General features: G+C 40.8%; 1 protein-coding gene across 1 annotated transcript in view; it reads left to right on the top strand.

Annotated features, from left to right (window-relative positions):
* The window catches only part of LOC111159122 (glutamate decarboxylase like 1), a 185,775-nt gene that overhangs the window by 26,478 nt on the left and 144,646 nt on the right, over nt 1-14,651 (top strand). Inside the window, 5 exon segments of the mRNA XM_022521539.1 lie at nt 390-560; nt 1,722-1,765; nt 7,927-8,053; nt 10,340-10,430; nt 14,031-14,137. Of these exon segments, the coding sequence (XP_022377247.1) occupies nt 390-560; nt 1,722-1,765; nt 7,927-8,053; nt 10,340-10,430; nt 14,031-14,137 (540 nt within the window).

Here is a 14,651-nt window from a genome sequence, read left to right on the forward strand (position 1 = left end):
CCTACAAAGAGAATATATGGCAATCCTTAGCAAATTCAAAAGAGCGTGTGTGCACAAAACAGACATGGGCTCATGTCTATAATGATCTTTCTGTGCATGTGTTTGAAAGGTATTTGGAAGAGCGAGTAAAATGGGTTGAATTTACATTTCTTGAGCTCTTCTACACTTTCTGATGTCAAACAAGATTCTACAGGAATGTTAAATAGAACTGTCTTTCTTTAACTCTATGATGCCATTGGAAACCATAAACAACTGTCAGTTTCAATGCCCCGAATGTATTAAAAGAAGATAGACCATTTGAAGCTGGGATAGTGGTCCTGCCTCCCCTTGTGTTTTGTTGTGATCTAATTAGGTTATGTCTGAAATGTGATTTTTCTGTGTGCTTCCAGGAGATACGCATCCACAAGACATGATTCCAAGTAAGAAGAGCGCTGTTCTTGTGGATGGGGTTGTACTGAATGGCCCCACAACAGACGCAAGAGCAGGAGAAAAGTTTGTTGAAGAGGCCTGTAGGCTAATAATGGAAGAGGTGGTTTTGAAGGCTACAGATGTCAGTGAGAAGGTAAAAAGAAAAGACAATCTATGAGAAACCCCCAGAATGGGAAAGATGGTTCTTTCCAAATCTGATGGTTAGATGTAAGGGAAATGGGAAGCTCATGTTATGATGACCTCTGTACTTTTGTTTCAAGAGGATCCCAGCCACCAAAGAAGGTACCCCTCACCCCCCACCCAGTATCTCTTTTCCTGGAGGCATTGGCTGTTAACTTTGCCAGCCATCACTTGTTGGGAGATTGGCTGAGACCTCAGGCCTTGAGAGCATAAAGCACAAGGATGGAGCCTTCTGCCCTATAACCATATAGGTTATAGATAACTGGAGGTTCTTGATGATACACTCTCTGAAACATACTCTGCTCTCCATCTTCTTGGGAGCCTTCTTTTTGTTTCTAGGAAAAAATAAGCTTAATGTCGAAGAGTGTATGAAAAGATTTTAAGTTTATCTGAGGGTCCTTCCAGGAGCTGGTCTGTGCTTAGCCTAGAAAACCTGGATTGTTAAGTCTGACTTCTGACTGGCACCAGTTGCTGGTTCTAAGACTCAGAGTCAGGCTCACGTTCAGCTTCAAATGAATACCGCAATTTTTACTAGTGAATTCTACTCTTAAGAGTACTTACTATGTGCCAGGTGATGTGGTCAGGATTACTCCATATGAATTTTTGTATTCACTTCTTACAAAAGCACTAAGAAGCAGGGGCTATATGTTAACTCTATTTTAGGGATGAGGAAAGAAGTGAGGCACAAGGACGTCAAGTACTTTGCCCAAGATCCCATGTTAATATCAGAGCTAGCACTAAAATTCAGGCAGTCTGGCTTTCCAGTCTGGGCCTTTCACTTGTTCTCTGTACGTCTCTTACAATTGCTAAATTATCCTTTATTACATTGATTATCTTTCATATTGAAATTGAATTATCAAAAAATAGAGGTAGAGAAGGGATTTTTATTCCAATTCTGTTAGTCAAAAGTAAATGTCATTTTAAAAAAGATTTTGAATGTGAAATTGTATTTATTCTGAATTTTTGATCACACACATTTGGACAAACTAATAGGAAAATAGATCGAAATGTCCTGTGAACTTAGAATACCTATATTCAAGGCAAGATGTCTGATGGTATTTCTTGATTATATATTTATAATTGCATATTTTCTGGTATTATCTGTACTTGTGAAATATTTTGGACCTGCTTTACTTTGGAGCACACTGCTTTTCTGGTAAGCTTTTTTTTTTCTTTTTTAATTGGCCTTTATTCAGTCATTAAATATTAATTGAGTGTTAGCTACAGGTAAGCCATTATATTTGGCCCTGGAGGATATAAAGACAAATAAGATAAAGGCTCAGCTTTGAACAGAATTTACAGTCTAATTGGAAGGATAGGTTTTCATTGGAAAGGAGAACAGGGGGTCCCAATAAGAATGTGATAAATGGGGGCGCCTGGGTGGCTCAGTGGGTTAAGCCTCTGCTTTCGGCTCAGGTCATGATCCCAGGGTCCTGGGATCGAGTCCCGTGTCGGCCTCTCTGCTCACAGAGAGCCTGCTTTCCCCCTTCTCTCTCTGCCTGCCTCTCTGTCTACTTGTGATCTCTGTCTGTCAAATAAATAAATAAAATCTTTAAAAAAAAAAAAGAATGTGATAAATGTGTGTAATGGGGGCAGACTTCAGGGGTCGCATAGAAGAGTGGGTCTTCTGAACTTTGTTGTGGGATGTGAAGGTCAAGCAAGATTTTGATGGGCAGGGAGAAGTTGATCCATGTGTGTTAAGGAAAGTAGGAAGGTAAAGGATGGAAAGAGCACTGCAAAAGGGAACTTAGTGTCTAGAAAGAAGGGCTCATATAGGTGACTTATGGAAGGTAAGACAAGAAGGGAAAGCTTAAGATCTGAAGTCATCAATGAAGGATGCCCCATGTTGACCGCAATACATTAGCCCTACAAGCTATCCACCTGAAGCTGGGCTGAAAACTATGCTGTAGTTGGGGGGAAGGAGGTGGAGACTTTATGTCATTAACTTAATCTAGCTTTGTCAGAGATCCAACAGGACACCACTCAGATACATCCCCGCACTCTGAGATGATTACTTCTAGTGTCTTCTCTTGTAGACATTCTTTCTCAGACACTTTTTAAAAAATTGAGTTATAATTTACATCTAGTAAAATTTGCTCCCTCTTGGGTGTAGAGTTACATGAGTTCGCTAAGTCTGTATTTTTTGCCTTTTCCAGAATGTGAGACAGGTGGAATCCAATCACAAGGGGCCCTCTGAGTCGTGCAATTTTCCATCTGCTAAATGCATTTGAGATTTAATCATGTTGTGTAAATCAGAATACCTAATTTTACTGCATTGCACTTTACTGCACTTTGTGAATAGCATGTTTTCTACAGTTTGGAGGTTTGTGGCATCCTTGCATCCAGCAAGACTATTGGGGTCATTTTTCCAACAACATTTGCTTACTTTGCATCTCTGTGTCACCTTTCCATAATTCTGACAATATTTCAAACTTTTTCGTTGTTGTTGTACTTGTTACATGTTATATTATAAAACATATTATATATATTATAACATCATGTCATAAAATATAATGGTATTTTTATAGTTTGTTATAATCAGGGATCTCTGATGTTACTCTGGTAATTGTTTTGAGGGACCACAAACCACACCCATATAAGACAGTGAGCTTACTGATAATGTTGTGTGTGTTCTGACTATTCTACTCGTTGTCAGTTCCCGTCTCTTGCCCCCTCCTTGGGTCTCCCTATTCTGAGACACAAGAAGATTGAAATAAGGCCAATGAATAACCCTGTAATGACCTCTAAGTATTCATCTGAAAGGAAGAGGTGCATGTCTCTCAATTTAAATCAAAAGCCAGGAATGATGCAGCTTAGTGAGGAAGGCACTTGGAAAGCCGAGAAAGGCCAACAGCTAGGCCTTTTGCCCCAGACAGCCAGCCACATTGTGACTACAAAAGGAAAAGTTCTTGAAGGAAATTAAAAGCGCTACTCCAGTGAACACATGAATGACAGGGAAGTAAAACAAACTTACTGTTGATCTGGAGAAAGATTTAGTGGTCTGGATAGAAGGTCAAACCAGCCACAACACTCCCTTCAACCAAAGCCTCATCCAGAGCAAGGCCCTCGCTCTCCTCTAGTCTAGGAAAGCTGAGAGAGGTGAGGAAGCCACAGAAGAGTAGGATGAAGCTAGCAGAGGATGGTTCATGAGGTTTAAGGGAAGAAGCCATCCCTGTAACATAAAAGTTCAGAGCGAAGCAGCAAGGGCTGATGTAGAAGCTGCAGAAAGTGATCCAGAAGACCTACACTAAACATCGGATGTTTCAGTATAGATGATACAACCTTCTGCCCAAAGAAGGCGCCATCTAGGCCTTTCAGAGCTAGAGAGGAGAGGCCAGTGCCTCGCTTCGAAGCTTCAGCAGGCTGACTCTCTTGTTAGGGGCTAATGCAGCTGGTGACTTAAAGCTGCAGCCAGTGCTCATTGGCTTTTCTGAAAACTCAAGGGCCTTTAAGAGTGATGCTAAATCTATTCTGTCTGTGCTCTGCAAATGGAAAGACAAAGCCTGGGTGACAGCACATCTGTTTACAACAAGGTTTACTGAATATTTCAAGCCCCCAGTTGAGACCTACTGCTAAGAAAATAAAGATTCCTTTCAAAATATTGCCACTTTTGACAATGCACGTTGTCACCCGAGAGCTCTGTAGAGATGTATAAGATTAATGGAATCATTAACGTGACGTCCATTCTGTAGCCCATGGATCAAGGAGTAATTTTGACTCTCAGATCTTAACCATTTTAAAAAGACATTTGATAAGGTTATAGCTACCCTAGAAAGTCATTCTTCTGATGGATCTGGGCAAAGTCAATTGGAAACCTTCTGGAAAGGATTCACCATTCTAGATGCCATAGATAACATTTGAGATACATGGGAAGAAGTCAAAATATCAACATGAACAGGAGTTTGGAAGAAGTTGATTCCAGCTGTTGTGGATGACTTTGAGGGTTCAAAACTTTGGTGGAGAAGTCACTGCAGATGTGGTAGAAATAGCAAAAGAACTAGACTTAGAAGAGGAGCCTACAGATGGGACTGAATTGCGGCAATCTCATGATCAAACTTGACCGGCTGAGGAGTTGCTTCTGACGGATGAGCAAAGAAAGTGATTTCTTGAGATGGAAACTACTCCTGGTGCAGATGCTGTGAAGACTGTTGAAATGACCACAAAGGATTGAGCATAGTACATAAACTTAGTTGACAAAGAGGCAGCAAGGTTTGAGAAGATTGACTTTGATTTTGAAAGAAGTCCTACTGTGGGTGAAATGCTATTAAACAGCAGCACATGCTACAGAGAAATTGTTCATGAAAGGAAGAGTCGAGGAATGCAGCAAACTTTATTTTTTAAGATGTCACCATAGCCACCCCAGCCTTCAGCAGCCACCACGTTGATCAGTCCATGGCCAATCAGCATGGAGGCAAGACCCTCCACCAGCAGAAAGATTATGACTCACTGAAGGCTCAGATGATAGTTTGCATTTTTTAGCATTAAAATAACGTGGGCTCCTAATCTCCTCAGGAGTTTCCTGGGTGAAATCTGAAACTGGCTCCTGGAGAGAGCAGGGAGAGACCAAAGAAATATACAGACCACTCCAGGTTGACATGTGGCAGTTTTAATAAGCAAAGGGAACTTACGTAGGAAACGTATCTTGGGCAGCAGCAAAATGAGTAGATCCCCACACCTGCCCTCCAAACCTTAAAAGGTTTGATAGATAGATAGACAAACAGACATATAGGGGCCTTAACTGGGTTTAATCCAATATACTATGCAACTGTTCTCAACACCACATCATTGTCTCAAGGCTGTGTCCTTGGAGCAGCCTCTGGGAGCAGGAGACACAAGCAGAACCCACATTCCAAGGACTGGGGAGGGGTGAGGTACCTCCAAGGGCCAAGGTCAGCTCGTGGGTCATCTGATGGTCACTTCTTCTTGATGACCTCCCCCAATAACTATTTTTTTTTTAATTCAGGTATGTACATTTTTTAGATCATGTTATTGCACACCTAATAGACTAGCTGGTCCAGTGTAAACATAACTTTTATATGCCCTGGGAAACCCAAATCTTTGTTTGACCCACTTTATTTCAATATTCCCATTCTGAACTAAACCTGCAGTATCTCTGAGATGTGTTTCTATGAGTAGTCATTCCTTTGGATTGTCTCAGTCACTTTTGAATTACCCCTGCCTATTATGGTTCTCACATCAGAGTTTAATTCCATGCCCCTTGTACAACTCAGTATTTTTTCTTGCTTTCCCCAGCCTCCCACCTCCTAGTCTCCTGACTTCCTGGCTACTCCTCTGTCTCTCTCCTCCCCTCCACAGCCGAACTTTTTAAAGATTGTCTATGCTCCCTCCCTCCCTCTCTTTCCTCACCTCCCACACCCTCACTTCATGGCAATCTGGCCTCCACTCCCACCTCTCTAAGTCAAATGGCTCTTGCCAAGAACACCTCCTTGTTGATAAATCCCATGAGCACTTCTCAGTCTTTATCAAATTGGGCTTCTCAACAGGATTTGATGGTGATGACCATCTTTTCCTTAAAGCATTCTGTTTTCTTTGTTTTAGGAGCCCTGAACTCTTCTCAGATTTTCCCTGCTTCTCTGGCTTGTCCTCCACCTTAAGGGATGGTGGTGCTCAGGGGAGATCCCATGCCTTTCCTTAGATTCTCTCTGAGTATGTCCCCCATGGTGTATTATCATGGTGGATGTATGGAACTCTGTTCTTGGCCTTTCACAAGAACTTCAGACCAACTCTTGCACCCCTTTTGGATGTCCTGAGAGGCCTCAGGCTACATATGCCCCAAACTCATCATCCTGACCCCATCCCAAAGCAGATTCTTTTGCTCATCACCACCATCAACCCATGAACATAACAGACCTCAGAGCTGTCCCTGGCTCATCCCTCTCCCTCACCCTTGCTGTGTAACTGATTTCTGAGTTCTGTTGTTTCTGCATTTTAAATATCTCTGGAAATACTTCATTCTAGTAGTATCTACTTCATTCAGAAAACCACCTTCTCTTGCCTGGTTTGTTACAGCCACGTCTTCTTTCTGATTTTACTTGGAATCTCCACATAGCAACTAAAGCTATTGGCCAAAACACAAATATGTTCGTATCATCCCCTGGTCCAAAACATTTTAATGGCTGCCCTAGAGCCAAGTTCAAACTCTGTAACATGCCACAGAAAATCTGTCATGATCTGGAGTCTCATTTCATTCATTCATTCATCCTTTCATTCACCACATGGCTGTAGAGCTCCCTTTGTGTGGTAGGTACTGTGTTAGTTACTTGGGAGCAGTGAGCAAACAGATGGACATCTCTGCTTTCATGGAGACTATGGGGGACAAAATAAATGAATTACATGGTATGTTTAAAGATGAGAAGTACAATGGGAAAAGGAAGAGCAGGAAATGTTAAGGGGCTGATAGGGCTGGGGTAAGGTGAACCTTGTGATTTTAAATAAGGGAATCAGGATTGTTGTCATTGAGAAAGGGACTTTTGAGCAAAGCTTTGAAAGAACTGAGGAGGTTAGCCATGAGGACGTGTGGGGCAGGAATATCCAGGCAGAGGGCACAGCCAGTATGAAGACTCTCAGGGTGGAAAGTGCCTGGCGTGTTTAAGGAACAGCAAAGAGGTCCAGGTGGTGGGGAAATGTCAGCCGGGAGGAAAGCAGAGCTAGACTTGAGAAGAAATGCAGTGAAGGGAAGCACATTATACAGGATCATTTGAAGTCATTGTGAGGACTTGGCTTTACTTTGAAGGAAGTGAGCCACTGAGATATTTTAGCAAAGGAATGGCCATGGCTTGGGTTTAAGAGGATCATTTCAGTTTCTGGCTGCCAGGCTGATAGAATGTATGGGTCAAGTGTAAGGGTACAAACAGAGAGACTAGTGAGGAAGTTATTATGGGATTCCAGCTTCCCTTCTTGCCTCCCCTTCCTCCAACCTCATATTCTGGCCACACTAAACTAACTTCATTCTTCAGATGTGCCCTTGTATTTTAGCCTTTAAGACCCTGGTTCCTTCTACCTAGAGTGCCCTCTTGCCTTCCCCATCCCCTAATCTTTGCTTGGTTAGAAATCATTTCCTCCAGGGAATCTTTGACCTTCCATTTGAAAGTAGGGCCCCTCATTTGTTCCAGTAACACCTGGGTCACCATCCCATCTTTTCATCCTGGACTAAGGTTGTAGATTTAAATCTCAGTCCCACTTGTCTGGAATCCCACTTGTCTGGAAGCTTTGTGAGGGTAGGGCCCATGATGCTAACACCCTCTCGATACCTGACTCCAGTAGGAGCTCAATTAACTGCCATTGCTGAATGTCTAGGTTTGTGAGTGGCGGCCCCCCGAGCAGCTGAAACAACTTCTTGATTTGGAGATGAGAGACACGGGAGAGCCACACCACAGGCTGTTGGAGCTCTGCCAGGATGTCATACGCTACAGCGTCAAAACAAGTAAGACTTTCATTTCCTTCCTTGATCTGTATCCCTAACAAGTTCTTATATTTTCTTAAGCATGTATTTACCTGGTAGTAAAGCTGAGTATGACAATGTTTATGCAATAAGAAAGATGGATCAAAAAATAGTGGTTCTGTTATTTTTACAATGGGCCACTTAATTCGTAATACAGTTTTTTTTTTGTTTTGTTTTTTTTTTTTTTTTTTTTTGTCAAGGCCAAAGATAAATGGATAGAAAAACCATTAGTGTTAGTGCTCGTATAGAAATATGATCTGCTTCTTGGCAATCCCCATCCTCCATTTATAATCAAGACCATACATGATGACTCTACTTGTTATTTCTTACGTTGGTCTAAACTGGCAAAGCATAGTTTGATGATAGAACTTGTAAAGGGATTTTAAATCTTCATGGTCCACAATATGCAAAAAAAAAAAAAAAATTGCTCAGGAGGTTGTCTTTACTATAAACAGGAGTAGATTGGGAAGATACTAATGAAGTCTCGGCAGTTGGTAATTGTTAAATTATTTTATCAAATCTAACAGGATCAAAAATAAAAATCTTTAAGAAAGCGTAAAAAATGAATACATGGTAAGTTTCTGCTGTGATAGCTTTGCCATAATGCTTAACTGCTATGATATTTTGTCAAAGCAGTAGTATGGTATTGGTCTTGTGCTGATGTACTAGTCTAACTGTTAATATCCTACACACCCAGGGAATAAGTTCCAGAAGTAAGGAAGTAACTTTCCAAAATATGCATTTCGCAGTGTGCTGTGAAGGTAATCTGGTGCTTAAGACCATGCAGGCATTATGCTTTGTGAATTCTGACACTGAACTAAATTTAGTGGAAAGAAGATAATAAAATCCTGGCTAAAAATAATTGGTTTATATTCCCTTGGGAAAGTCTGGTGTATGTATCAAAAACCCAGTTAGCATTTCAAAAGCAGAGATACATATCTTATTATTATAGTGCATGTCAGAAATGTAGAATGACATTTAATGCAGGAGACTTTTCAGTTTACTGGATATTTTCCATAATGTTACCATGGAAATCAATCATAAATTAACATGGAACTAAAAAAAAAAATCTTATTAAAATTACTTGTAGCAATGTCTGGTTTCCTTTGCCAGATTAGAGGAAGTTTTCCGTATTTTATTTAAAAGAACATTTTCTTGAGCTTTTGTTTTTTATTAAACTCCTAGCTTAAAGAGAAAATTACCCTAAAACCAAATGCTGTGAGCTGTAATGAGAAGTCACTAAATAAAAAGGTTCCCAAATACTCAAATTTAGAAACAGACCTCCTGCCTCCTTGTTCTTTGTCATGCTGGGCTTCCTATGATTGAGAATGTCAAGTCAGTTAGCCTGGTGTTTGGTGTGAATATTCACACTGTGGAAAGCCAAGAACCTTTATGAGACCTTTTATAGGAGGGGAAAAAAAATAGAAAGTTGGAACTGAAGTTGAGTCTTAAAGGCTACTGCCTTTGAAGTAAGTTGAATTAGAAAGTTTATGTAAGCCCTATGATGAGTCACATCTTACTTCCATCTACATAATGCCAGTTGCACTATGAAAAATGGTCCAATCTGAAAAATGAAAAGGCCACTCACTGCCATTAGCCCGAAGTGAACCCTGTTGGTGAGTGAAATATGTTTAAAGATAGGGAAGTTAAGATCCATATCTTCTGAAGATAAAGGTAGCAGGCTTTGATACTTGGACAGATAGTTCAATGGATAGTAATCCATTTCTCAAGGGTTCTGGTTTGGATCTGGGGCATGGGGTGAAAAAAGGGAACAAATAAACCAGAGATCCTAAGACAGTGCCCAAGTGTTGCTGAGAAGTATGATTGTTTAGTAGAGAGAGTTATGAGGTGGGTTTTCAACATTTGGTCCCTTTGTACCTGATTAGATTTTGAATTCTTTTAAAAACTGAGGCGTAATTTACAGTCAGTAAAGTGGACGGATCTCAAGTGCTCTGTGAATTTGCCCATAACTGTGTATGAGTAACCATCACCCAGATCAAGATGTAGACCCTTCCCAGCACTCCAGAGCCTTCTTCGAGTCCCTTCCTAGTCAATATCGCCTTCCCAAAGGTACCTAGAATTCTAACCTCAGTCTCCACGGATCAGTTTGGCCTTATATTGAATGTCCTATAAGTGGATTCATGCAGTATATACTCTTTTGTATCTGGCTGCATTTCTTGTCTGAAAGATTGATTTATGTTACTGTTATATGGAGAGTCTTTTTCGTTTTTATTGCTTTGTAGATGAATGCTCTGCTTAAATTTACAGACCATCCAAGATTTTTCAACCAGTTGTATGCTGGACTTGATTACTACTCCTTGGTGGCCCGATTTATGACAGAAGCATTAAACCCAAGTGTGTAAGTACCATATTACTGGACTCTTACATAGAGCATGCATTAGAGATGTTTTTTAAGTAGACAAAGTTTTATTTCATGAACTTCTATTTCATGGTTTCATTGGTATAGTGTCATCATAAATAATAGAATGACACTTAGCAATATTTTAAAGAGCTGTTTGATTTGATAGAAGTACTGTGAGATGTTTCATGCAGGCATGATTATCTCCACTTACCAGATGAAAAAATTGATTAAGCAACTTGTCATTCATTCCTGCATGAAAAGCCATGTCTCTGCTAAGTGCCAGATAGATACTTTGAATAGAAGCAAAACCTGACTTGGCCTTCATGAAGCAAAAAGTCTAGTGAGATAGAGATGCTCCATCCAAATTCACAAAAAAATTATCCTCACAAATTAATGTAAAATTTTAATTCGCATATGAAGAGGTGCATGCTGCTATAAATATAAATGGGACAATTTTTCCAAGTTGGGAGCTCAGGAAAGTCTTCTCTGAGGAAGTGAAACGAAGAGCTGAAGAATGAGTAAGAGTTAACTAGGTGAAAAGAGGAGAGAAGAATTTCAAACAGAGGAAACAGCATGCACAAAGGTTTTGTGGCAGGAGACAGCATGATGTACTTTATGAACTGAAAGGTCAGTGAGGGTGTAGAAACCTATGGGGAGCATAACGGAGGATATGATTGGAGAAATGGAGAGGGACCAGATATGCAAGACCCAGTGGGCCATGTTTATGAGTTATTCTAAGTACAAAAGAAAGCTTTTAAAGGTTTCTAAATCATTATATGCCATTTGTTTATTGAAAAGATCACTAGACATATGGAGAGTGGATTGGAGGGGACTGATCAGGAGGGCTGGTTAGAGGATAAAACAGAAAGGTCTGGGTAATATATTGGACCTTGGGAATGAAGACAAGAAGGAGGTCTATACAATGATGCTTGGGTTTCTGGCTTCTGTAGCTGGGTTGCTGGTCATGTCATTCATTGATATAAAAAGCATCAGAAGAGGGGATCAGTTTTCAGGGATATGATGAAAAAGGCAAGAGAGGAATTTAATTTTCAGTTGCAAGAATTTGAGTTTACAGTGACTCTGAGCTATTTAAGAGTTTTTATCAGCCAAGCTGAGAGATATACAGTCCTGGAATTCTAATATCTCTATAAAAGGTGTCAATAAGGAGTTACTGGGGAATGATGGTAATTGAAAAGGTGGGCACAGATGGGATTCCTTAAGTCAGTGATGCTCAACTCCTCCTGTTCATCAGAATCAACCTGGGACATTTCCAAAAAATATATTGAGGCCTGGGTCCCAATTCAGACCAATTAAATTAATCTGAATTTCTGTGGCGGTCTCCCAAGCACTGATATATTTTCAAAGCCAAACAATTGGTTTTGATGAGCAGGCTGAAGACACTTTGAACAAAAACAAACCAGGAGATGGAGAAGTGGTGTCTACAGGACAGACTGTAGAGTGAGGACAGAAGCGTAGGACTGGGGCTTGAGGACATCTAATAATATCTCATAGTTAGGAGGAAGGAAGACCAGCCGACAATGGAGAGACAGAGAAGAAGGAGAAAATCAACCAGGAAGTCATGGAAACCCTAGAGGAAAGTATGTCTAGAATCATAAGCTTGTTCAGTATTTAACTAAGACAGAGACTAAAAATTGTCCCTTGAGTTGGCAACACGATGTCACTGGTGACTTCAGTTAGAGAAATCTCGGTGGGGTGATGAGAGATGATACCAGTTTACAGTGAGTAGAAGTGTTAAGTGGTAGGTGGGCCAGAAGACACAGTAAAATTACCCAACTCTCTAAACCTTTCATTCTATGTCCTGTGATATCTAACTTCTCATCTGGGTTCTTTTAGCTGAAACATAGAGCGGATTGCAAAGTATTAAATTGTTGCTAAGCTGAACAATCCACTGAAAATGTGAGCAAGCTATGAGAGCATCCCATATTGTCCTCTCCTCCACCTCCATGCCTCTCCCCAGGTTTACCATTGAGCCAGATTTTGTAGGCAGGCTATATATTAATTTTTTTTAAAGTGAACAATTATTTCACTTATATTTTCAGGTGCACACAAACACATAGACTTTTTCCCCACACTTTTGAAATGTGTGAACTGGCTTCCTCGCATGGTTGAAAATAGAACCTGGAGTGTTTGCAAAATGACATGCTGTCTATAGAGAGCTTGGCATGTAGGGAGGTAGGGAGGTGACACATAGTAGGTGTTCCATTTCTTTGTTTCATTTCATTTTGTGTTTTTGTTTTGCCTCATGTCCAAAGTTTTCCCTTGAAGGTGTTAAAATATTCGCATTCAATTCTGTGACCGCAAAGCTAAGTGTGTCTGCTTGGCTTACATATTTGGAATATGTATTTATTCAGATACACTTTAATATAATGGCTTAATTGTTAGAGGAGATTATAGGTAATTTAGTCACCCTCGAGTTATCTACAGAAAGAAGAGACTCAAATATTATGAAACAAGGCATGGTAACCCTCCCAGGTGGGGTTCCCTGGGAAGCTGCTCTAGATGAGTTTAGTGAACAGGGTGTTTATTAAGGAACGCCCTTGGGATCCACATGGGTGATGAGAAAGGCAGCAGGAGTGGGCAGAACCAGAAGCCAAGCTGTTCTGCCGGCTCAAATGGCTGACTTAGTGGAGATTTTTAGAGCTATAGTGGCCCTTCAGAGTGGTCTGGAGTTGGGCCCATATGGCCAGGCCTTTATACCTGGTTGTGACCTTGGGAAAGGTAGCTCCCTGCCACGGAGGCCTTCCCCAAGGGGCTAACTTAGTCCAGCCTGGAACAACAAAACCTTCAATGACAGGGGATTTGGGCAGTGCTTTGCAATAAAATCATCGCATAATAAGAGAGGCCCCACAGAGCACTTCCCATTTGTGCCAGCACAGGAATATAGTGGAGAAAACCCTAGTTCAGGATAAGTAGTTTCCCTGTAGAATAGCTAGAACTGACTTAGGGTACACGTGATAGGAACCTAATAAAACCTGGTTACCATGACAATGGTTTTCCTCCTTTTTTTCTAAGAATGTATTTATTTATTTGAGAGAATGAGAGAGAGAGTACACTCACACAAGCGGGGGTGGGGGTACAGAAGGAAAGGGAGAAGCAGACTCCCCACTGAGCAAGGAGCTCAATGTGGGGTTTGATCCCAAGACCCCGAGATCATGACCCAAGCCAAAGGCAGATGCTCAACTGGTTGAGCCACCCAGGCACCTGGCAATGGTTCTTCTTTAACCAGCATCCAAAGCAGCATCCAAAGAATGAAATGGCCGTGGTTTATGGCTAATACGAAAAATCTAGATGTTCTGTCTTTATGGCTCCCAGTGGACCCAAAGTGTTCCTGTAAATTATGACTGCTGAAGTAGCCTTGTGTATCCCGAAGGCTCCCAGCTATTGGCATCTATCAAACCATGACTAGCACGATCACAGACTATGTTTCTCTATTTCCAACTGGATAAATTTCCAAAGACTCTACCTACACTTCCATAGCCACTTGGTTGAAAAAACTCTATGTGCATTTTTCTTGGGACACCAAAGGGATGGTTTGACTCTAGTCATAGAAGTGAAGTGTTTTTTATATCTATCTAGTTATACGTATGAGGTGTCCCCAGTGTTTCTGTTAGTGGAAGAAGCGGTTCTGAAGAAAATGATTGAATTTATTGGCTGGAAAGAAGGGGATGGAATATTTAACCCAGGTAAGTACAGCTAGTTATTGCCATCTCCCTTCCACTGCAAACACCCAAACGTTTATTCGTGTGTTATATGAGGAACAGCTCCTTGAAGAATTACACATTCTAAAAAGTTGGGTAGGAATAATGCTACTTGAGAATCTAGCTCGTTCCTTTCTCTGGAGTGGCAACATTTTGCATAAATGCTAAGCAACTGATGTAAATGTTAAACCAAGGAGATGCGTACAATTTGGGATTTATAGCTTACAAATGAAATTCTCTGCTGCTGGGAATTTGGAAGGGCTATATGTTTATCAATCAATTTTACTCGAGAAGTTTTCTGAATCATGTAGTGCATCCTACAGTCCTTTCTTGGGACCAGGGATGAGCATGTATTGCCATTTTCTTGGTCAGGTGACAGACAGAATATCGTTAACTATGAAGACTTGGGAACTGGCCCTCGTAAGTAGAGGGAAACATTTAGTTTGAAAAAACTCTGGAATGAGAGAAGAGACTAAAACTTCGGTCTTTGCTGAGATTG

This window comes from Enhydra lutris, unplaced genomic scaffold (genome assembly GCF_002288905.1).
Source record: "Enhydra lutris kenyoni isolate GAN:26980312 unplaced genomic scaffold, ASM228890v2 scaffoldscaffold66, whole genome shotgun sequence".
Taxonomy (NCBI): Eukaryota; Metazoa; Chordata; class Mammalia; order Carnivora; family Mustelidae; genus Enhydra; species Enhydra lutris.